This window comes from Metopolophium dirhodum, chromosome 4, assembly GCF_019925205.1.
Source record: "Metopolophium dirhodum isolate CAU chromosome 4, ASM1992520v1, whole genome shotgun sequence".
NCBI lineage: Eukaryota > Metazoa > Arthropoda > Insecta > Hemiptera > Aphididae > Metopolophium > Metopolophium dirhodum.
In genome coordinates, this window is record NC_083563.1 from 10,799,709 (window position 1) to 10,825,254 (window position 25,546).

General features: G+C 29.7%; 3 protein-coding genes across 10 annotated transcripts in view; 1 reads left to right on the plus strand and 2 right to left on the minus strand.

Moving 5' to 3' along the window:
* Window positions 1-453: 453 nt before the first annotated feature.
* On the plus strand, window positions 454-1,242 carry LOC132942331 (uncharacterized). The gene is made up of 2 exons (XM_061010637.1): window positions 454-553; window positions 613-1,242. The coding sequence occupies exons 1-2, from the start codon at window positions 476-478 to the stop codon at window positions 997-999; spliced, it is 465 nt and encodes a 154-aa protein (XP_060866620.1). The 5' UTR covers window positions 454-475; the 3' UTR covers window positions 1,000-1,242.
* Window positions 1,243-3,506: 2,264 nt separating this feature from the next.
* Window positions 3,507-12,075, minus strand: LOC132943690 (gastric triacylglycerol lipase-like). Its single transcript, XM_061012735.1, has 8 exons — window positions 11,760-12,075; window positions 8,777-8,960; window positions 7,926-8,058; window positions 6,298-6,538; window positions 5,081-5,233; window positions 4,791-4,875; window positions 4,394-4,536; window positions 3,507-3,795 (listed from the first exon to the last, which is right to left on the minus strand). Exons 1-8 carry the CDS (start codon window positions 11,850-11,852, stop codon window positions 3,649-3,651), a joined length of 1,179 nt encoding a protein of 392 aa, XP_060868718.1. The 5' UTR covers window positions 11,853-12,075; the 3' UTR covers window positions 3,507-3,648.
* Window positions 12,076-16,282: 4,207 nt separating this feature from the next.
* LOC132943197 (serine/threonine-protein kinase tricornered) overlaps window positions 16,283-25,546 on the minus strand; it is a 141,168-nt gene continuing 131,904 nt past the window's right edge. For 7 of the 8 annotated variants that reach the window (XM_061012065.1, XM_061012067.1, XM_061012069.1 and 4 more), the window contains 7 exons: window positions 24,328-24,502; window positions 21,492-21,656; window positions 21,158-21,318; window positions 20,609-20,748; window positions 20,362-20,559; window positions 18,800-19,117; window positions 16,283-18,698 (listed from right to left, as the gene is read on the minus strand). In XM_061012065.1, the coding sequence (XP_060868048.1) occupies window positions 18,583-18,698; window positions 18,800-19,117; window positions 20,362-20,559; window positions 20,609-20,748; window positions 21,158-21,318; window positions 21,492-21,656; window positions 24,328-24,502 (1,273 nt within the window). In that variant the 3' untranslated portion in view covers window positions 16,283-18,582. The remainder of the gene's footprint in view (window positions 18,699-18,799; window positions 19,118-20,361; window positions 20,560-20,608; window positions 20,749-21,157; window positions 21,319-21,491; window positions 21,657-24,327; window positions 24,503-25,546) is intronic. The other variant, XM_061012064.1, reaches the window with a different exon arrangement.

The window sequence follows — 25,546 nt, forward strand, 5'->3', positions numbered from 1 at the left end:
GATTTAAATTTTGTTCAATTCGTCTATTTAATATTCGGTGTATGATGTTCAAAACTTAAAAATGTTCATCGATCATCTTAAATATATATTACATACTGCCCGTGATTAAGGGGGCAGTATATTTCCATGTGCGAACGCGCGAATAACGCGTGAGTGCATTACAACGTTATTATTATGATGTACACGTATAGGTTCTCGAGAAAACATTAAAAAAATTAGCCTTGGGAATACCATTTTTACGAAGTTACCTGGTTTTGACCAAATATAATATAGGTACAGCCGCAGTGGTTGATTTGGGGGTGGGGAAGCGGGAGGACGGAGTCCCCCTTCTTTTTAATTTTTTTTTTAGCGTACCCCTTCTATTTATTTGAAACGGAACGCTGTTAACGCAACATTTACTAATGAATTTATAAATTATCATTTTCTGATGCCAAATTTACTTAATAGGTTGACACAATATTTGTTACAGATCATTATGTTAAGATCTGGATTAAAAGTGGTAGAAGAACTGCAGATGAAAAAAACTGTCCAAAACGATGTTTGGAAAACGATGGTACAAATGCATATAAACATTTATGGACATTATTTAATTCAGTTTCTATCTGAAATCAGTTTCAGTATTCATCTAGGTGCGTCAAATGCGGTGGAGACCACCGCTCCGTGAACTGCACAAAGGACCGAGCTAGTCCAGCCAAATGCGCGCTCTGTTCTGAGTTACACACGGCCAACTTCAAAGGATGCCGTGTTTATCAATCCGTTACAAAAAAACGCAAAAATACAAATGTACCAACGCCTACAAAGTGTTCGTCAAACGATGTCCCAGGAGATCATGCTCGGCAGCTTCCAAGGAAATCCTATGCTGCAGCGACCAAAACGGTAACCTCTTCCATGGAATCCATCACAAATGTTTTATCAGAATTTATTTCTAATTTTAACTCTTTAATTACTCCACTAATTAATCTCCTTACCGAGATTGTCAATAAACGTTTCTGTCCATAGTGTACAGGTTTTTCCCTTTTTATCTATCTTTTCATCGTATATCAGACCATACCTACAATTACTTATCTTTATTTACTTTAGTTTGTATAAACACGTTGCTATTTTATCTATTTGTATACATTTTGCTCATGCTAACAAATATCATTAATTTTATATGTCATACTATATTTTATACCAATTGTAATTATCCATAGTACTTAAAAATTTTAATTATCATGTTATAATGTTAAAAATTATGTAAACTTTCAATATCCCTAGATTTAGATAGCCTTAGGCTAGGAAAGTCTTATGTTTAATTAATAAAAAAAAAAAAAATTCAGTTTGTTGTTTTGATTATTATTCACCAATTTTATATTTCAAAAAAAAAATAAGTGTTTTTTTCTGTCTATATTATGTATTTGTCGAATAAATGTAATATTGTTTTGGTGTGATTGGTTGATGGGTGGATAGATGGAGGTGTGGAGGTAATGTGACGGTTAATTTTGTGTTGAATGCTTGTTTATTCAAAATCTGCAGAGTCCCCCTTCTTTTTTTTTCCAAATCAACCACTGGGTACAGGTCCAAAATTATATTTAATCATAACCAATAAATATAAATCGAGACATCGAGTTATGGTGTATAACAATTTGTATGCTTTATTCATTGGTTGATATTTTTTAGGCAAACGGGAGCTTTAATTTATCAATAAGTTGCGACTTGTGAGCTAGGAGCCAGTGCACCGCATATAAATACATGTGCGTCAACTTACTCCACGGTCAACTCCATTTACACTAAACGTTCTATAAATGACTGTCCGTGAAATAATAACGTACCTCTCCCGAAATGATGACGTGCGGACCCTGTCACGTAGACGATGGGAGTGGTTACGGCAGCGGCGATACGGCGCACAACGCCATCTGTATAGCCTCTTAAGTCTAAAGACTGTTGAAATCTAGTCGTTTTTTCGTGCATTTAGACCAATCAGCGGAAGAAAAACAAAAGCACTAAAGTAAAGGTGCATTTTGAAGAAAAAAAAAGAAAACTAATTGGTACTATATACTATAGATAGTAGGTACTTAAACAATACAAGAAATCGAAAACTCATCGGTGCTTCTCAGATATACGGTCTACATAATATTAACCAAGTACGCGTACCTATAAATTATAACCTATAAATACGAAGTTTAAACATTTTTTGATACTGGATGAATTTTCTTCCACTTTTTTAAGGCTTTCATGTTGAAACTTTTTTGATCGCAAAATATAGTGACGTATGTGATTGCGCGTATTATGTACGTTACGGATTTCCAAGAATCTTAGTCGTACCTTATCTTTAACTACATAAAGCGTTTGGAGAACTCATCCACTCTAATGATCAGTCACTACACATCACTCACGGAGGATGTAAATTAATGCCTAGATCCAACCCCTTATAGGTTCTCCTTCAACAGCCCTAATAATGTATGCTGCAGACGTACCGTCTCCGCTCAGAATCGTTTTTCGTATGCATCGAGTTAAAATTTAACGCATTTTTAATTAATTTTACCTAATGAATTACTATAGGTACACCTCGACATCTACTATACAGCAGAGCAAATTCCCCGTATTTTTCTTGATTATTTTTAAAAGTACTGAGAATTATTCACTTTTGACAAAATTTACCAAAAAAAATCCAATTTTTTACCAGAAACCACAATTAAAGTTAAAATTAAACAAAAAAAAAAACCATATCATTGTAATGTCAATTCATTCATCGTGCCGTATAGAATTTAAAATGTTGTTCATATGTTACCATACAACTAACACAATCATCAAATCAATGGCTATAGTGTTTGGGTATTGAAAATATTTGACTTTGGTAATACTTCTACTTCAAAACAAATCTCTAAATCTATCATAAACATGATTTATAAAACGGTTAAATTAATTATTAATAAACAAAATATATAGTGGGCCAAAGTTTTTTCTCGCATTACATTTTTAATTTTATGAGGTAGTGGAAAAAACTATGGTCCGCCCTGATTGAGCTATTCAGGAAGAATATATTTTATTTTATACATTAGTTGGCTGAAAATCTGGTCTATAATTTAATAACTATATTCTTAATTATGAAAAGAATATATTATATATTATATACATTTCCGTTTATTTTATATGGTCAATTCCTTGGAGTGGCATACAGCTAAAAAATATAATTTGATTACATTAGAATATTTATTCAGTAAATATTATAACATTGGCGAATTAAAATTTATCCACGGCGCTTTATATAGGCAATTCAGGTACACCAATATTATTTTCTTCGTATTTTATATTTATTTTTATGAGACATCAGTATACTTTATTAAAAATAAATCAAATTATAAAAAGGAATTATTATAATTTATAATGTTAAGGCTATGCATTGTAAAGCATTATTTAATATTAAAAACAGTGGGAAATAATAGGTATCCGCTCTGTTATTGTACAAGCGGTATAATAATATGTACACGTCGAGTGTACCTCGACATTGACTATTGAGAGCTGCATTGATTCAATCATGTAATTCAAAGTACAACGTTATACTCACAATGTGCATTACAATATTGTAGGTTTCTTATATTATTGTTCCTTAACAATTAAAATACATCACATTGACATAAATAAACACATTCTGTAAGATCATAGACTTTAATCTAATAATGTAGTTACTATAAACGAGTTCACGATTTCTTTTGTATTTGGATTTATTACAAGGCTGAGATGACCACCTTGTACTTGGTCAATATAACGTACTTCCTTAATATTTGGTAACAAATTTGCGAGCCTTTTTACGTCCTGAAAAAATTAAATTATATTTCTAAGTGTTTAAATTACGCAATGAATACAATAAATATATATTATAAACATAAATTTAAATTCTGAGTGGTAGGATGAATTGGTTTTACAATGTTTATGTTTTTTCATTTTTTTTTTTATTATCTAAGTTTAACGGTTAAACTGACTTAATACAAAAATAATAATAAAAAAAAAGGTTAGACTCTAACCTAACCTTCTGGAGTAGTAAAAATTCTTCATCGTCAATTTTGAGGGCAGTTGCTAGTAGAAATTAAGAATAATTACTTGATACTTTGGCCACTTTGGGTGTTTCACAGTAGGTACTATTGTACCATTTAAAATAATCGAAAAAAAAAACAAAATATAGAATTAAGGAAAAATCTGAATATTTACGCAAAACTAGTATTCGAAAAAATCGAATTTTAAACGCTGAGACTACAAAATAGAAAAGTCAGCGTTAACTTAAAGTAGATTGTCTTCGAATACATTTTTCTTTCTCTCAATTAAAGGTTATTTTTACTTGAACATTTTAAACATCATATTTGATATTTTTGGTTATTGTAATAAATGTCTTGTAAAATTATTGTTGGTAAATTACCTTTGATGTAGTTAGATAATCAGCTTTTGAATTTATAACAAATGTGGGCACTGTAACTTTGGACAGATCATAATCTGGTGGTATTATTTTATTGTAACGCAGCAAATTTCCAGAAGTCCCATAATCGTAATGACTAAGTTTGTCTGAAAAAAAAAAATTAGAACTGTGATTTATTTATAATGTAGGAATCTACATAAGTATATGGGTTTAACCAATTTTGAATGAGTATTGTAAAGACGTAGATATGTGTGTTAAGTGTGTGGATCACGAAAGTGTGCATTATGGTAATTGTAAAATGGTTACGTAACTAAAAAGTAAACATGATGTGCATGTGACTAGTTTTTGTTTTAAATTGGAAATTAAACGTTTTACAACCGTTTTCTTAGTGTATACTTGCCTTTCATTACTACTTGAAGGTAATGTTTCAACAATTTAGATGACACTGGCTGTGGAAATGCAGCAGCAAAGTCCAAAACGGAGTTCTAAACATAGAGCATATTATTTGACACAATATTTTCAAAATAATCTCGTACTATTAAGGCGAAAAAATATCAATAATGAAATTAACTTTAGATATTTTTTTGGATTATTTATTTGACTATTGGAATAATTTAAGTTAAGAAATTCAAATTCCAAGTTATTTTTTAATATTTAATTTAATAAATTCTACCATTTTTAAGTACACACTTTGTCGATGGGTAAGTCAACTCCATCCAATACATCGATAAACCTCTTACAACTCATTAAGACGCTTTCATTTGCACACATGTTTCTTAATTTACTTAACGTAGTGTCTGGATCCACGGTAAATGGGAAGAAATCGAATCCATTCAAGATTATCTTAAAAATAAAAATAAAAATATTTAAGCTCGTGCAAAATAATAATAATCCAGCATTTACTATAGATTTCATTCTATTTAATTTAGTTAATATATTTTTAAATGTTTTTATAATTTAAAATTGGATTATAATATATTAAACTTTAATAATTTTAATTTTAATAATTAAAGTATATTATATTATATATTATAGATATAGCATATACGTTATACTCCATTTTAAAAATGCATATTTAATTTAATGATACTATAAAACTTTAGCCTGTATAGGACATAAGTTTCGAGTATACAGAATGTAACCTGACAAATGAAAATTATTTTTGTTCTAACCAATATATTGTTTTAATTATTTTTTTTTATATAATTTACAGACGCTTGCGTTACACGTAATTTTTATTTTTAATACAGAAAATAAAAAAATTAAATCTGTTAGGTATACGTTATAGTTGAAAAAATTGATCCTGTCATAAATAATATTTTAAATTCAAGAAATATTAACTTTTTAATTATATTTTATGAGATTGTTTAAATACAGATACTTGTTCTAATCTACATTTTTTTTCTAATTTATTGCTGTTTAAATTAATGTATCTTACTTAAAAAAATATGACATTTCAAAGAATCATAAAAAATAAACTACTTGACTATAGTCAAAAGTTTTATAAAAATCAGATTTACTTTTGATACTTTGCAACTTTAAAAAAAAATTAAAATCAGATTTCAAAATTTTGGTTTTCAGTATTAAAACAAAAAAATAAAAAATGTTATATTATACGTGTAGCAAACAAGTCAGTAAATTGTATAGAAAAAAAATTAAAAAAATTTGATTAGAACAAAAGTTAAAAAAATTTAGGGTTTCATGTTACATCTTGACGATCTACCTATAGTATATTATTGACAAGTGAATAAGTGTCCGACCATATTATATATTCTTTAGCTCTTTGAATATATATGATATTAATACTCTTGTAGTAGTTGTACAGCGATAATGTTATCAGATTTTCGAGTATAAAATTGTTCCACACCGGTTTGAATTTGTCTTATGACAAAATATTATGAAATTACCAATATAATTTCTGAAAACTGTTTGACAATAGCAGTGACCGGCGATGTCTTAAAATTAGTCGCTGGGGCTATGAGTGCAAGTTTGTTGACCTTATCGTTGTACTCTGGCTTATCGGACAAGCCAACAAAGGCTACAGTTGCTCCTAAGGAGTACCCAACAATGTCCAGTTTAGAATATTCCGATTTTTTCAGAATGAAATCTATAACTGCGGTCAAATCGTAGACACCCAATTCGTGAAAACTAGAACATTAAACAAGAAAAACACATTTTCAATCAACTGGGATAGTAGGATTTATAATATATTATTGTATGCACGAAGCATTACATAGTATTAGTATAAAAACATTTGGTTATTAAATATGTATAGGTGGGCATATAGTGTTGAAAATGAAATAATAACTTATAGTACCTAACACCTGCAGCTATAGTATACAAACTTGAAAAAAAAATACAATAATAGTTTAGGTTGTAGAAATAAAGAGATACACGTTTCTTGTTATGTTAATGTATATTTTACTGTTTGTTTTAAACTTAAGAGGACGTCACACCTAGGGATAGGTACATCATACATAAATTACGGGAACGATCTATAGTTTACGCAGGGATAAATAATGATGTTTAAATATTCAAGTTTATTTTACTAAATTTTCTTTAAAAAAAATAATACCCATTATATTGCTTGTAAAATATAACAACAAAAACTCTAGTTTAAATTGGAATATGTAAACTATGTTACAGGCAGGTAGGTTATAATGGTACATATTATATATGAATAACAAAATGTATTATTTATCTCTGTGGAAGTCAAATAATTCTATGTTATAAGAATCGTAGAAAATAATTGTTGATAACCTTTAACAACATCTTTATATTTTCAGTACTATACACAATACTCTTGATCTTGTGATATCAATAATAACATGAACCAGAAGTAAAGCTTGAACATTGGAAAATCATTTACAATACCAATAAATAATATGTATAATAAATTTAAAAATATTGATGGATATTCATTTTATATAACCAAATACCAATGTCTAATCTTCACATAGGTTTATTTGCCATTTTGACGGTTTTTCGTCACGCTACACGAATAATAAAGTTCAAGATTCAAAACTTTTCTGGCATTTAACGACGAACCATTTTGTGCACGACAATTTTGTTAATAAATCGAGTCTGTTTTACAGTAATTTGACAAGTTTGGAAGATTTAATAGAAAGGAAAACTGAAGTCATCACTAAAGAGAAGTAAGAACTTTTGAAAAGTTTACCGGAATGTCTTTACGTTTGAAAACTATAGGAGCAGAATAGATAGACATTATATTTATTTTATTACCTATATAGTATGGGTTTCCAAACCCAGAGTTGAAGTGTACATACATTTTTTTCAATTATTATTTATTGTTGATTTGAAAAGTTAATATTGGTTACTGATCAAACCAATCCCAGACTCTAATATTCAAATTAAGACTGAAAAATCTTAGCAAAACGCTTCAATTTCAACGTTTATATAGTTTAAGCGCATCGTAATGATTTTGATTTCATAGAATTCATAAAAAAAAACCAAATAAACAAAAACACCAAAGTGATTTGGTGAACGTACTTCAATAATATACAAAATCTCTTACCTAAAATCCCACGATACTCTATTCATGTTTGGTAGTGATCCAGGTCCCTTATAAATACTGAGTGTTCTTGAAAGACCCGTACCTCTGGAATTGTATAACCAAACGTCAAAACCGGCATCCGACAGTACGAAACCTGAAGTCAAACAATTCGTATTGTTCTAATCTTCTACTTTGATAATAATAGGAGAATACAATGATAAATTATTATTACTGAAGTATATGTGTCATATAAACACATTGTCGAGTAGACTAAGATACTATATAGGTACCACCAAGTCCGTTAGTTCTAAATATATTGTCATTTATCATAAAAGTATTATCGATGCGTTAATTGTTTGCCGAATTGAGTTGGAGGTTTCCTAGTTGTATTAAATATTTGTTTGGTGTGAACATATATACGCCATGACAGTCATGTACTCATGTATAATATAATAGTGTATTAGTGTGAAGGCACTGTTACCAGAAATCATAAATGCAACGATTATTGCCACAGTTATTTTTCCGTTGTAGGACAATTTTATAATTAAAGTCCTAGTATGGTCGCCTGTTTGACAGAATTTTATTTGGGCACAGGCAGGTTTTAGACATGTCCGGTTAATTGTTTAAGAGTGTTAAAATTGTAAAAATAATATGAAACAAATTTATCAAGTCACAGTGAAAATATGTTATATTTACAAATAAATCCTAGGCTTAAATATCACTATAAATCAATTTCACTTTCTAAAGGATTAAAAAATGTTGTTAAAGTTTTTTTTTTTATAACAATTAACGAAATTTATAAAAGGAAATATTGACAACAAATTATACGATTTCCGTTGACCATAAAAACAATTAAAAATAAAGTTACTCACCAAGTGACGAGTTCTGTACTGCAAATACAACTGAATCTGAAAACATTCCGTGCATTAAAAGAACGGGTCTTCCGATAACTTTGTTGCCATTATGCGGTATTCGTTCTAAGCCCAAATGAGCCCTATCGTCGGTCCATACTTCATACGTCTCCAACGGATATCCGAATTCTTTAATTCTTTGCGACTTCAAAACAATAAATTAACTTATAAATGAAGTTAGGCGAACATAACTTTTTGAATAATAACTATAAAATGTTTATGATTCTACAACAAAACGTGTATGTTATCGACAATAATAGTACTAATTGTTTCAAAAGTGCTTAAATTCCATAATTATCCATTATAATATTACGAACAAGTCGTATGGAACTATAGTATCGCGAGACTGTGGTGCATATTATCGAATTTATCACAATACTCCAAGTTGGCGGTTGTTTTTCGTATTGAGTTAAATGCATGAAAAATAAACCTGTTTGACAAGAAAACATTATGAAGTCTTCATACCACGGATCCGATGATGAATTCTGAGAGGGGATGCATTTTTCATCACTGAGACATATTTATAAAATATTTAATATAAAATATATATTTTATTTCATTATAATCTATTTGTTAATATGTATGATTTGTTATTGAAACACGTGACATTTATAGTTTCATGAGACCCTGATTAAGTAATATTATAATATGTTTTGCAGGAAATATTAATATTTTAATACGCCATTCATTTATTTATTTATTTTTTGCTAAAAAATGTACGATTTATAGTAATATTAACTATGAGATATCCTTCAGGTTGATAGTTCAGATCATATTATTTCCGTGTTAAAAATTAATATACCTAATACATGTTCTACCATATACATAATAGTATTAATTATACTATTATATTGATATGTAATATAGGTATTACATAATATTATAGTGTATTGTGTAATTTTTTGTACTTGGCACCACCCAATTATTTTCATCAGTGAGAGAAACACTTTATTCGTTGATAACCGTTCGCGAATTTAATTTTATACACAATACAATACAATTATTTTTATTTTGCATTGAAATTATTTTCAATGGTGTATTTGTAATATGTTTTTCGTTGCGGATTATTCAGGAACGCAGGTCCATTAACGAGGACTGGTATAAAATGGCGTTTTCTTCTCGGTTTTGATTTTAAATGGAAATGTGATTGATGTGGTTAAAAAATGTGAGCTAAATCCATAGAAAACAATAATACCTACACGTTTTCCGACGACAATAGCTGATCCACCCACAGCTAGAATAAGGAAGTATATCGTGAGTCATGACTCACTTGGTGCAGGAAAAATGTATAGATTATTAAGCAACAAAAACCAGGATTATTTTTATAAATAAAAAAAGTTGGTAACTGCTATGATCTACAAGTAGGTGTCGAGTACTCGAGTGTATCTCGTAGTCCAGTAATTCACCCTGTCATGTAGGTATGTGTTAAATTTGAATCCAATGATGAATCATTTCTATGCGAACACGGTCTATATTACCTAACTAAGTATATTTTATGACATATTCGAACGTCTGCAGTCACCGGGATGTATGTAGAAAATTTTCAGTTTTGAATTTTTAGCTTTTGGTGTCCCTACATTTGTATATATGGTTTTTTTTTTAGAGTAGCGCGATCTATGTAATTATTATTACATATTTTGTTATTGAAATAAACTTATTGTATTGAAACATTGATATAGTTGATAACAACAATAAAGCCGTAAAACGGAATGTGGCCTTTTGAATATACTTTTTAGCTGTTGACAACAATGCGGCATAATGAAATACGTCCTTATTGCACTAAAATAATTATAAATATTTTTTGACTAACATTGATAAAAGCCGAATAATGAAATAACACTTTATTGCACTAAAATAATTATAAATGTTTCCTGATAATGACATCGATAAAAGTCGCATTATGATACGGCCTTCTTGCATCAAATTCATGGTTAAACTAAATATAAATATTTATATAGAAGACGCCCATTTGTCCGATGATTATAATTTATAATTTAATACATTTTTATACACCAATCTATAGGTTTTTTCTTGATTTACAGCGAAGAACCAAAATCGATTTAGTCAAAAACTGGTTTTGCATTAAACCTCTTTTTCCTTCATTTTTTTTTTTGTTTTCCCGTTGCTTTAGTTCCTACTCTGTTCAGCGAAACAACGCGCCGCGGGAAGACCAAAATTAGTTTTATTATATTTTCAAGTCATAGCTCTGAAAATTTAAAGTTGTATACATTTTTAACTACAAAATAATTTGCACATTTTCGCAACCTTACGAATTTTGTCAAAATTATTAAGCTTCAAATGCTTATAAATGCGTTTATAAACTTGTACATATATTTTTAATTAATAACAATTTATAAGGAAAATTGTTTTCAGTTTTCAACATTTAGTAAACATTTCAAGTACCAACACAAGTTTTGAGTAACACAATAACACGTGTATCGTTGACATTCAGTTTAACTTTGATTGGAATTAAATTTTTTTCTATAAATGAATAATAATGAACGTATCATAATAACGTAATACGTCACGTAATATGTGTATATATCTACGGAAAACAAGGATGCACTGCAGATATTATCTATTTAAATAAAATAAGTTTTCATTGAAAGCTTAAGATACGCCGTTGTAAGACATGCGTCAATACCTCATTCGCAATATTCTCCCAGAATATTTTAATAGCCTTTTTATGCTATCGGACCCGTGGATAGTTGTAATTAACAACTAAGTTTTATCTGTTATACACACAAGTTTTGTTCGTGAAATATTAGATATCATGAAAAACAATAACACCGATTAAATTACTCGATTTACTTAATCCAAATTAAAAAAAAAAAAAACATTTTAGGCATTTATTTTGTAATGCATCATGACGTTACGGTACGTTAAAATACGAGTTTAAACATCAAACATGACATCAAAACACGAAATATTATTTTTTACTTACAGTATCCAGACAAGTGACATAATCACACGTGTTAAAAAATATAACACATGACAACAAGATGAAGATGAATTGAAATTTGTCCAATAATTGCATGGTCGCGCTCGAATTATATCGTCTTGAGGTTAAAGCTAAAGAAATAAATGTTACTTAAATGTTTCACTGGCAGATTACCTATTGACTAGATCATATTATGTAATTGAATAAAATAGTACAAAAAGTTTGTACACTCAAGTATCGAAAATATTATTTGCATCAAAACTGCATTTGAAACATTCAACAGAGAATACGCGGATGACTTACCTACTATAACTTATTATTCTATGTGTACCTACCTATTTATACTGCTTAAAAAAAAAAAAAATGTGTAAACCATCCTTGAAGTTTGTGTAAAAACAAGAAGCTGTACCGGAAATTAATATTATTTATTATGATGTCATATCTCCTGTTGGAAATCATGGCCAGTTATTGAACTAAACGTTACATAGGTACTTACATATAAAGTAATTATAATATTATAATAACTGCGTATCAACTTGCGGCACTCCTGTAGGTACTTGCTCAATCTTGAATAAGTTGTGTTAACAAGATTTAAGGGAGACCAATTTATTGATGTAACACTTTTATAGTAAAAACCAAGTATACGTTCTACGGTACGTGAAATTTACTTAAGTTAATGATAATGATATATAACATTTTTGGGAATAATCGTCCATCTTACTTAATATTATACTTATGGAAAATTAAATTTCTTGAAGTAATATAAATAAATTATCAAATATCAGAGACACACCGCTAAAATTCCCTTTTCATTTATAATGATCTATCGCATTGAATTAAAAGCAAGTTGTCACATCCATTACAGTAAGTGTCCTATAATCAATAACGAGGTAAACCCAAAGTTTAATACTGTACCTACACCAGCGACCAGTGTGAAATTTCCTATTCATTAAATTTCAATTTATTATATCTTTTATTGTTGAATTTACTATAATTATTTTCACATTTCGCTTTAATTTTTTTTATTTTGTACCAACTTACTTCTATGTAATGTAAAATAAGTCGTCGAGTATGTAACCGCTCTGCTGTAGGTATAGAATAATAGGTGTCGAGTGTACTTAGTCATTTAGTAGGTCACTGCAATAAATATGTTTAATTTGTTAAATTTGTATACAATGAAAAAAAGTTTCGAGCGTCGTTGGTTTAACTTTTTGGTTCCCTACCAAGCTTATTTTTTTTTGTAATTCCTGATTATTTTGAAAAGTACTGAGCGTTTTTTACTTAAGACTCCCCAAAGTATCAAAGTAAAAGTACTAGATACAATTTGCTATTAGATACACCTTGAAAGTTTAAAATCGAAGCATTTTTATATTTTAAAAAGTGTCTTCAGACACAAAAAAAAAACACATCATTATAAAATCAATACATTCACTGCTTCGTTCAGAATCTAAAAGGTCGGTAATCACTCGCAAGTAATCACTCACTTCATGCATTTACATATTTTTTAGGAAGCTGAATATTAAAAATCTGATTCCGAATTCGTTTCATAATGATATGCAAAAATTTAAAAATGTATGTTGCATATGTTTGCATATTTTACAAAATTTATATGATTTTGAATATTACGTTTATATATTACGAATATAAATCAATTTAATACTAATCAGATATCTGTATTGGTATATATATATTATAATATTCGACTATTTAGAGACCATTTATGGGTACGTAGGGTAGTCACAACAAAAAAAGTCTAGTCCCACATACTGTTGACATTTTTTTTTATCATTAATTGACATTTTAGTTTGATAGTGCAAAACAAAATAATGTAGTGTATAAAAAGGTCGCGACGTATTGCAATCGTTCGCATTCTGCAATAGGTACCTAGGTATAATAGTAGATTTGTTGATTTATATTCCATTTGTTGGATTGGGTAAAAAGTTTTTTCATTAAAATTATTAAACATCGATATATTGTAACGCACCTACACAGTAAAAAAATACAGGATTTATACCTACTTTTAATTAAAAGATAAAATAATTTAAATAGTACTATATATACAAATGTATGCACGTATGTGTATATGCTTTTAGAGCGAACGGGATACCCATTGAATTTTTTTTTATACCCGAGTAGATTTAAAGTATTGCATTGTTTTAATGTTTGTAGAATAATAGTTTACTTCAAACGTGGTAAAGTATATAGACGACAATTATTCCAGGAATATATTATTATTATTATTATTAATATAACGTGAAAATGACAATAATGACATACTTTTTAATTTATATATATATATAAGTGCCTACAACTTACGCGTATAAATATAATATAAACCATACCAATTACTCATGTCTCTATTATATACCTATTAGTATAATTATTATTTGCCTTTGGGTGGATCAAAAGCAAACGATTCACAGTACTCTTATTAGTACTCGGGGAAAACAATAAATAAATTAGGGGAAACGGAAACAATTTCTATGACAAACCAGTTTTCAACAAAATAAATAAATAAATTAATTAAAACCTTTTTTTTATTTTTTATTTTTACAAGAAATATACAATCTAAACATATTATACACAATAAGTATATGTGAGATTAGAAAAAAAAAACATTATGAGGTTGCGTGAATAAGGAGCCACCCATTAGTAGCACTTAGTTTGGAAGTTGCGTTGTTATCGGATTAAGTTAAATTGTCTCTACATAATTGTCTTTAAAGGATTTTCATGGTTTTCTAATTTAATATAAAAACGTTTACAGAAAACAGCAGCTTCTTCTTCTACTGTTTTTACACCTAGGTCTTTGTGTAGGGCCAGGTTTGAGATATAGGTCCGTTGGTGATTTTTCGAAGTGTGATATTTTATTTATTAATTTTATTTTTTCACGGAACCCCGTAGTTGGATTCCATACGTCCATATGCATTTCAGAAGAGATTTATATATTTGTAATTTAGTGTTTAGGGTTGAGAACTTATTTTTTGAAAGTAATATATTTAAAAATCGGGAACGGGCATTAAGTATTAATCTTTTCTTTCTTATATGATTTTGCCAAGTTAGTCTTTTATCGATGTTTAGGCCTAAGTATTTAACAGTATCAAAAGAAGGGAGAAGTAGATTATTAACAGTTACGTTAGGGCAAAGTCCGAATTCAAAACCTAGGTATAATAATCGTATAGGTACTATTGACATTTTTACAAAACGTTTATAATATTATTATTTTCTATATAGGTATAAGTATATATATATATAAGTACATGAGATAATTTTAAATATATTTTAACTCTTTTTGAGATGTTTATTTGTTTTTAGCTTTTTTAACATAGTATATAATATGTTTTTGGGCTGGGCACAACCTTATTTTTCAAACTGATTTTCACGAGGCCATTTTTCGTAACGCTTTGTTTATTGCCTTAGAAACGCAAATCAAAAAAATAAAACTCAGCCCAAAAACATATATATGATTCCTCATTTTCCTTATGGAGGAAAAATATCTAGTAGCACGCCACTTATTTTTTCTATAAATGTCGATACAAAAATGTATGCTTGGTCAAAAGGCTCGACAATGTAATACAAGATTCCTCATAAGTTGTTCTAACTGAAATTTAAAAAATATTTTTTTAATGAGCATCTGAAGTTCAGATTTAGACGAAATTTGATTTTCACGCATAAAATAAGGATTTCTCTTCAAATAATTGTATCTTTTTTTATTTTCACTCAAAAATCTTATACTCGTGATGATTTGATACTTTTATATGTACATTATTATATTTTACTATACACACTAACGTTTTCAAAATATTTAATTTGATTTTAAGGTATTGCCTATTTATATCACGAACCTATTATTCACACTTGTCTACGCACTATGGTAACCAGTTAGTCTATATTCACTCAAAAGTTAATAACAATAATTTATGATATAAATATAATATATTCTATTGTAATAATTTATAACAGAATAAATACGATTTTTCGGCAAATATTAATTCAACCAATACACCGTGTTACCAATTTGTAAAATAAATTACTAGGTATGGTAATTATAAAATACCTATTGGTACTTAATAATGTAGGTTGACATATACCGTCTCCTCTCAGAATCGTTTTTCGAAATGATCTGTCATTGAATAAAAATAAAAATTTAACACATTCATTACAGTAACCTACTCAATGCCGAGATACACTCCATATACTTACCTACTGACTTACTGTACATCAGTGCAGCGGTTATCTACTTGTCCGCTTTTTTAAATATGAAAGCATTGCGTTTTATATTAATCTTAAGTAGTTAAGTATATTATACAGATGTCGTACACGCATTTAAGTAACAATACATTTTTTTTTTTAGAGGAAAGTAGGGTATAATGTTACTAGTGTTCAACTATATTAAAACTACGGTTTACAAAGTTCGGTATTAAATAAAATAGTGGTTACCAACTTGCCGGCTTTTTATTTTTTTATCGCATAGGGAACGAGGAAAAACGAAAAATGGTAAAAAGTAAAAATACAACGGTAACAAATAGTATTGATAATATATACGTTTATATTGTAGGTATATTATGTAAATACTTTAAACAAAATGTTCAGCTTAATTTGTTTCGTTTACAAGCACTTGCAGATAGCCAAACACATATTATAAAATAGTGCGAACAGTGTCGACATAATATTATTATAACAACGTGGCTATAACTTTGCCCAAGTTACAAATGATAGGTACGTAAAAATAGATAATATAATATCAAGATTTTCAAGAAGAAAATTCGATACGTATAGTTAAGTACTGATACAAGGCCCTCGTCCAATACGGGTCATCGGTACGTTTCGCATGGTAAATCGCACATTATTTAATTTCTCGAACGCTCAATATTTAACCGATACGTATCGATACACTCAAATTTCTTTCTTGTAAATCTTGTATATTATATAATAATATATTCTATACATTTTCGGGAATTTGAATGGCGTTATTCAATCAGTAGGGGGAAGGCGACAGTACGTCTAACTTTTGTACTATTCAATAATACACATAATAATATAATGTTTTACATTATAACATAAAATAGCAATATACATTGTTTTTTAGAAATTTTTTTATTATTATTAAATTAATATTTAACTAAAATACATCGAAATTAATCAATTAACGCCCCACGCCGTCCAAATAATAATACATTCTAATCGGCAAGTATCACACGACATAGATGATGGTGTTTATTTGAACATTGGCGGCAAGCGTTTCCATTCATATTTACACACAGAAAAAAAACATTTAACGACATTTCGAGAACAGAAAAAAACAATGAATAAAAATAATAAGTGAAAAAAAATATACACGCTTTAAAATTGAAATTTACATAGGTACTGAAAAATATAATATATTTATATATAATATATAATATAATAGCTTTCGACTCTAATCAGATATAGTGGTCTAATGCGGAGTATTGAGAAGACGACGGTTTTACGATTATATAAAACCACCACATAAAAAACGATAAACAGCGTCATGTTCGTAGTAATAATAATAATAATAATAATAATAATAATAATAATAATTAATAGTAGTAATAATAATAATCATAAAAAAATTACGAACAAACAATAATAATTAACTTTGCGAATATCACAACTGTTAAAACTAACGTCTACGCGTAAACAAACAAAATATTCAGATCGAGAAATTAATAATAATCAAACAAATCTTAAGTCTAACCTGTCCCGGGGTCAATCGCTTTCGGCCTTGTTGTCCGATGATTAATTAAATTAATTATTCATTGGCTACCACTACCTATAGTTTATAGGAACATGCTAAAAGTGCGTAATAATCAACTTTTTTTTAAAATTTTTTTTTTTTTACACTCGTCAAAGGGCAAGTCTCGAACGGTTTTACTAAAATATATAATATAATATATTGTCCGGAACGTTCGACGTCCCCGAGAACGATGATGTGCACTAGGACAATATTTATAGACGTTCGCATTCCCCGCAGGTGGTTGTGGAATGACCGCGCCTGAGCACCAGCGGCACCAGTGCACCAGACTATGTACACGAATAGTATATAACACTATATACGTAATATGTATATACACACAACCCACAGTGATCATTACAGTAGGTATGGTATTGTGTTTACGGTATATATATATATATACACACCAATATAATATGTACACGCTAAATATGTAACGCCTTGTCACCTATATCTCACGTTAATTAATATTGTTATTTGTTTTATATATTTTTGCCGTGGTTATGTCGAACGTGTTACGGTAAATATAAGATTCTTACCTAACGTGTATATGGATTCAAATTTCGAATATTGTTCGAGAGAAAGAAAAAAAAACGAAGGAGTTGACTAGATGAAGCTTAAGGGATAATTTTAGTGTGCAAAAATAATATCAAGTAACAAATTAAGAACATTGAAATTTAACGCTACACAATATATCGATTGGTTTTGTATATATTATATGTTTGACGGTGAATAGATAACAACTATGCATCATCGTTGATCACACAGGTTATCATATATATATATATATAATATATATTTAAAAAAAAAAAATATTTGGTCTTTGGAATCTTCAGTTGGTTTTTTTCATCGCTGAGAAGAAAACACTTTTCTTCTTGAGATCATAAAGTCTGCATGCCAACTAATGGTGATAGGGATGGTGGGGAATTTGTAGTGTGTGGATCGGGGGATGGGTCGGGATAGGGTGTTGAGGGGGGGAGGAGTACAGGGGGAGGTTGGTTGGTGGGAAAAGGAGAAAAGCGTAGGAGGTTAGATAAAAATATCACATTGCACTATCGTTAACGATATTTAAAATCACTTTTTGGTAGCTATGCCCCGCTGAGTGAGCCCCTCAAACCGCTTAAACGTGTAGTTGATGAACACCCAGTCTTTGTAGATCACTTCACCGTCTTGCGATATCGGTGCTGACGCTAGAAGAGACACGGAAAATAAACGGATTAGTAAAACGATACAAAGCGGACATGCGACAACCACATCGGTCGTCACCGCCGTATCATATGTAGGTACTCACGTATTTCGAGTTTGACGTCCGGGAAGTCGTCGAAGTTGGACGTGTCGTCGATGGACTTGACCTGGACAGGTATGGCGGCCGGCCGTTCTCTGATGTGCTCCCAGTCGACGCCACGGAAGAACGCTATCGTTGACCTGAGGTCGTCGATGCCGCGGCCGCTGTAGCCGAGACGGCGGTCTGATTCGCAACAGAACCGGGAGATGGCGTCGCGTGCCTCCTCACTGATGGGCACCTCGGCTGGGAAGCTAAGCGTCTCCCGCCAGTTCATAACCTTCCTGTACGTCTCCTGAGGGTTTTCGCTGCAGAACGGCGGGTACCCTGTAAACGAACGAGACCGGTCAGCAACGGCATGGATAATGTATTTTACTATTATAACTGTATATTATATCATATAGTAATTATTATTGTTAAAATCTTATAAAAAAATATCCAGATAAATGATGTGTAATTTCAATACATAATAATATATCCACTGCTGTTGCCGTTTGGAGTTGAAAGCCTCTCTAGGTTATATATTTATTCAAACTTTTTAACAGTGTCTAGTTCTTTCTGCCATAAAAAAAAAAATGTTGAAAAAAACCAAGTGACACGTAAAAGTTGGTTTCAAAAGGTATTTGATATACTGAAAACGCTAGGGATATTTAAAGTATTGATCACGTTTTACATTCACGCAAACATCTTCTTTAAACAAACGTGAAACGTGATTACAATAAAGGAACTCTGCACTGTGTATTATTAATTATAATCGCAGTCAGTAATTGTTTCATGCGCAAGTTTCGTTTCATTATGCATGTTGATGGACACACAAATACGTTTGCAACTATACGATATACAACTATGAAGGTGTAAGTCTTAAGTGGATGGCAGTATGGAAATATATATATTAAATGTGTGTACAAAAGAGAAGGCTTAGCTTAATGAATAGAATCTTAAGTCACGGGTTTTGTTTGGAAAAAAATAATTAATCAAAAATATAAGATACTTCATTGGTGTTTCAATAATATTGTATAATTAATGCTTTTATGGTACCTACACTTTGTTTCTTTTGAAATCATTTAAATATTTTTTTTAACTAATTTAATATAACATAAAATAGGTGAAAATATTACCGTCATAAATCTTATATTATGATCGGTATAGGTTAGGCAGTAAAAAGAAAATTAATGACTACAACAAACAAGATTCAATAACAACTTATAAACGTGAACATTTTGGAATTAATTATAAAATATGAACATTGAAAGAAATTTTAAAACATGACATTTACAAAAAAAAAAACCTCAAATTAACTATGTCGTAAGACATAAAGTCATATAAAGATGTAGCTACTATAATATAGTCATTATAATGATAGATTATTCAATAAAAAAAATAAAAATAAACTAAAACCGTTATACAGCGTTATGTAAACGCTTAAGACGAAAACATGAACGTTTTTAGGATGATAAATAACATTGTAATTTTATAGTCCATACAAAAACTCTATGCGTCTCTGTGTATACAGCACATAGTTAAATAAACACTAAATACGAATGAAAACTATATAGGCACGAATTCCTCACCGATTAGCATTTCGTACATGATGACACCGACGCTCCACCAATCACAAGCAGGACCGTAACCGGTCTGGAGGAATACTTCGGGTGCAATGTAATCCGGCGTGCCGACGGTGCTGTAGGCCAGCGCCCGGCGATTTCTCTTCCAGCTCTCCGCACGCCGTTTGCTGTCCATCGGACTCGATGCTGGCGAACAGAAAAAACCTAAATATAAGTTGGGCATGCAGTTGACTTTTCGACAATATACACTCACTGAAATCCGACGGTTTGGCCTGGCTCAAGTCTCTGTAGAAATCGGTCCGGTGCGATTTTTTCAGGCCGGTGCACAATCCGAAATCGGACAGTTTAATGTGGCCCCTGGCGTCTAGTAGTAGATTGTCGGGTTTGATATCCCTGTGTACGAGTCAAACAAATAAAACCAAATTAGTAAATCCAAGCTTATATATAATATATATATTATATGTATACATAAATGATACGAATGTCACGCACAGTCTTGTAAAGTTTTCTAATACAACGTACGTATATTTTAAGACTAACATTTTAAACATAAAATTAATTTTGTAAAAATAAAGTATCAACAACATTACGAATCGATTTCAAAATTTAAAAAAATAAACTTTGATTAGGATTCTTAGTAGTACATTGCTTTAAAGGTTATGTATTTGCTTGGTAAATAAATAAATATATAATATATATTTTATAGGAGCGCTTATTTTAATTTTATTTTACGTATATTTAATAATTTTAATTTTCATACAAGTACAAGACTGCGAACGCGCTTTAACATAATCCATCGAACCTGTGTATAAATCCGAGTTTGTGTATAGAATCAATAGCCAACGCAGTTTCGGCGATATAAAACTGCGTACACTCCTCGCTGAGTGTATCTTTTTTCATTAGTAGCGTCATCATGTCACCACCGGGCAGGAACTCCATTATAAGGTAAAGGTTTATTGGATCCTGGCAAAAGTCAAGAGGTAGAGTTTTATTATTAATATTTTATGAAAAGGTCCTTTTGTACATTTTTTTTTTTATATACCACGGTCGATATACACGTGATCACCACACCAAAGCGGTTTGGAGCGTACAATTAATTATTCATTCGCAAACATCCGGCGCGAGGAAATAGTTACCTGAAAACTATAGTACATTTTAACGACCCACTGGTGATCAGCTTCGACGAGGACATCCCTTTCTGCACGGACGTGCGCCACTTGCTCCTTTTCAAGCATGTCGGCTTTGCGTAGGATTTTCATGGCGTATATATGACCAGTGTCTTTCTTTTGAACCAGTCTCACCTAGAAACGAAAGCAATATAATATGTGATTGTATATAGGCTCAAATAATTATTTATAATATCAACAGAATAAACTACCTATATATTTATACATAATATAATATCATACTATACAGTTTTATTACTATTATCATATGTATATGTAAGTCGGTAGTAAAAATGCACACTTCTTCCGGTCCCTTAAGGCATGTATTATAGATTATAGCAATAATAAATAACGCACCTTTAACACCGATATAGGTATTTCAAATCGTTGAAAAATTTTAATATATATTTTAAAATAAGTTTTGCCAATATAGATCTTACAAATTCGAGATGCTCTAGTATTCGAATATATTTCCCACTCCCGGTTGCGGCAATTTTTATTTGCTGCAGCATATCGGACGTAAAATATAAATAACTTCTAATACTGAAGACGAACTCTTCTACTTTTGTAAATTCATATCATTTAAAATTCTTTACAGGCTATAGGCTCATATGAGTTATATGCTGTATTATGTGTACTTTATTAGATATACAAATTCAAATTACTCCAAATATGTATACGTTGTTAGAGTAAACAAAAAAATGTACTATTTTCTATAGATTGTTCGCGTTTGTCCCGAATTTGCGAGTTTGCATATACCAAATAAGGCAAATAATAAACATTAACCATTGTGTTTTCGTACAAAACACAAATAACATAAAATACATAATAATATGTCTTAGGAAATCTTTGTTGCCGATTGCTAAATTTATTTTATGTCAACTGGCCGCAATATATCACATAATAGAAGACAAAGATGTCTTTCCCATATTTTAACTACTAATGTATTCCATACCTACTTTAACAAACGAAATATTTTACAAAGGATAGCACGCGTAGCCTTTCGATAATATAATAATGTACAACTATTTCTGAACTTGAATATATTATAAAAACTATTTAGAAGCTAGAAAAACATAAATTATTTATTGCAATGTTTTTTGAAATTAACATCAACATAATGAACTTAAATCAAATATTTATAGTATCAAGGTATTATTATGGAAAAAATAATTATAAAGGTTTGTAATGGTACGTATTTATATGTATAATTTCATACTTTTTTAGACGCAATAACCGAATTTACGCATAATAATAGCAAGTAAAAACGATAAGTTAAGTTTGAATATTTTTTTCTTATCCTAACCATGTTTTGGAACAAAAAATGGATAGGAGTAAACATTAAGTTAGTAAATTGTTATTTTTTAGTGCGTATAGTATATACACGTTTCATTATTTCTTCTACTAACATCGCACAATTCTTTTTGAATTACCAATCATTAGGTACCTAATAACATGTTAGGTTTTTCAAATAGGTTTCAACAGAAAATACTTACATAAAAAACCCATATAAACCCTCTTTAAACCTTTTAAAAAAAATAAAGACATTTTATAGGTTTTTATTATTTTCTATTAAGCTATATGTGTTAGCGTGTTGAAATTTTTTTTTAAAGACGTGAATTCATTATGGAATACCTATTTATAAAGGGTTCACTAATATAATAAACTATAAAAGATTCACTGGGAAAAGCTGTTCGTTTTTACCCTCGACGTTAAATTGTACTGGAGTATGAAAATTACTTCTAATGATCACTGGGCTTATTAATATTATAAATCGGTTATTAAACTATTAGTTTAAACTTATTAAACTAATGAACAATTTCAATGAAATTGTTTGTCTAAAATATTAGTGTACTTGATGATTCGTATAGATACAATAAAATAAAAACAATAGTACTTAGCTCAAATGGTTATTTAGTTCTTATTACTTGAAAAAAAATATGTCAAACAAAAATGTCTGTAATTAAATTCCTTAGTTTCCTTTGTTAATAATAAAAAAAAAAAAAACTATTAAATATAATTAAGAAGTATAATTTAAATCACATTGATTACTATTGTTCTAAAGTATACACCCATATTATGTATGTCATATATAAATACATTATAGTATGTGTAATAACACCAATCGGTTTCTACAAAGTATCCTACATATATTATTGATCAATACCAACGAAATACTTGAAAACCGTATAACACAAATCATAAATTATAACAATTGGCTTCATACTTTATTATCAATTACTTAACTATTATAGGACGGTCAAGTATACTGTTTATAGCAAAAATCTAAATCGTCAATTAAAATATCAAACACGTTTTTGTTTAATACAATATAGACGAGAATGCATTATTATTCAAATATGTCTATAAACGGTATCTAAATATAGCGTAGAAGAGTTGGTTTTTTAAAAATCATTGGTGAATTTAGTATATTATATGTATATTTATAAGGAGCCGGCACAAAAAATAATGTAATGCCCATCTACACTCGTTAAGTATATTATATAGAGTAGAGAAAATGTACGAATCGAAGGTAATATGAAAAAAAAAAATATATATATTTATAGAAAATCTTGTCGGATGGAAAACCTAGTTAAAATAATAGTACTTTACTACTATATAAGTAAAACGAATTTGGGTTAAAACCGAATGGAACCAATTTATCGATTCAAATAGCTAATGGTGGCTCGATGTACCGTGACTGGTGTACTATATATAATATTATTAACTACACAACTTCCGAATAAAAATCAAAATGAAAAAAAGGTAAAAAAAAAAGTAATAAAATAAATAAATGATGGTTTACCTCTCCAAAAGCACCGCGGCCAATGACCTTTAACGGTTCAAAATCTTCTACCCCGAGCCTAGATCTCTTGAGCCTGAGAAATTCCGATTCTTTTTGCGCATGTTGCTGGCGTTTTTCTTGTTTCTGTTGCTCCGACAGACTTTCATCTTTCAAAGTTTCTTCGAGTTTCGCCAACCTGTATACAAAATTTAAAGGAATTTATAATTATGCGTATATTTAATAATTATTATTTATATTAACCGCAGTCAAATAAATCTCATCGTAACCAACCTAATCTACCCATAGTATTATATTATTTAAGTATATACGTGTATTTCATGCACATATATATATATATATATATTAATATTATGGTGTCGATCGAGAAAATATCAACAGCTCTACTTTGAATGACGAAAATCGTCAAATTGCATAGTATTTGGATGTTTTTAATTCCATTTTTTTTTAGACAATATATATGTATAGAACATTATTTTTTCATTCAGAGAGACTACCTGCTATATTATATAAGCTATGAATACATGCATATTCATCGAGGTGGAATAAGACGGAGATTCCTATTGAATGAAGTGTACGCACGGTGACGAGTTTTCTTTTTCTTCTTTACACCGAGCGAGAATAACAATATAACATTTTATATTATATTGGCAATAAGAGTGAAAAATCAAATTGGAAGTCTCGATATAGCGTGTGTAATATACATGGCACGGAAACAGACCGCGGGAGCGATGTTAAACGGACCGTTACACACTACACTGCAAGGTTTACCACTTATAAATAATCAGGTCATCGTTAAAATCACTTAAAAGTTAAAGGTACCTATAAATTTATTTTTATTCGAATACGAAATCGAAAAATCTGGCAGGAAATTGAATAGCTAAGCATGAGATGAGGTACGAATAAAATCAAAACAAAACATAAATATAGGAACCTACCTACTAACTACCTACTAACTGAATTAGTGGTACCAAAGTTTTATATTCCCCTAAGAATGGGATACAATTTAACAATAGTAGTGCTAAGGTTTGTGATTATGATCTTGACTAGGTACCTAAACATTAAAAGGTTACAACTTACAACTATTTTGTTAAATTGTTATATTTTTAAACTGATCACACTCTTAAGGGGCTCCATCGGTCGTCTTTTAAAGAAATTAATAAAGGCAATTTAAATGATGACATTAAAATTACTTGTAAGTGTGTAGTACAAAGTAAACGAA

Bases quoted from the DNA above. Each gene is read 5' to 3' on its own strand.
- LOC132942331 (XM_061010637.1), top strand. From the start codon at position 476: ATGTTAAGATCTGGATTAAAAGTGGTAGAAGAACTGCAGATGAAAAAA. The intron at 554-612 runs GTACAAATGCAT...ATCTGAAATCAG, and splicing joins ACGATGTTTGGAAAACGATG to TTTCAGTATTCATCTAGGTG.
- LOC132943690 (XM_061012735.1), bottom strand. From the start codon at position 11,852: ATGCAATTATTGGACAAATTTCAATTCATCTTCATCTTGTTGTCATGT. The intron at 4,537-4,790 runs GCAAGTATACAC...TTTTTTTTTCAG, and splicing joins CCTTCAAGTAGTAATGAAAG to ACAAACTTAGTCATTACGAT. The intron at 3,796-4,393 runs GTAATTTACCAA...TAATTTTTTCAG, and splicing joins ATTATCTAACTACATCAAAG to GACGTAAAAAGGCTCGCAAA.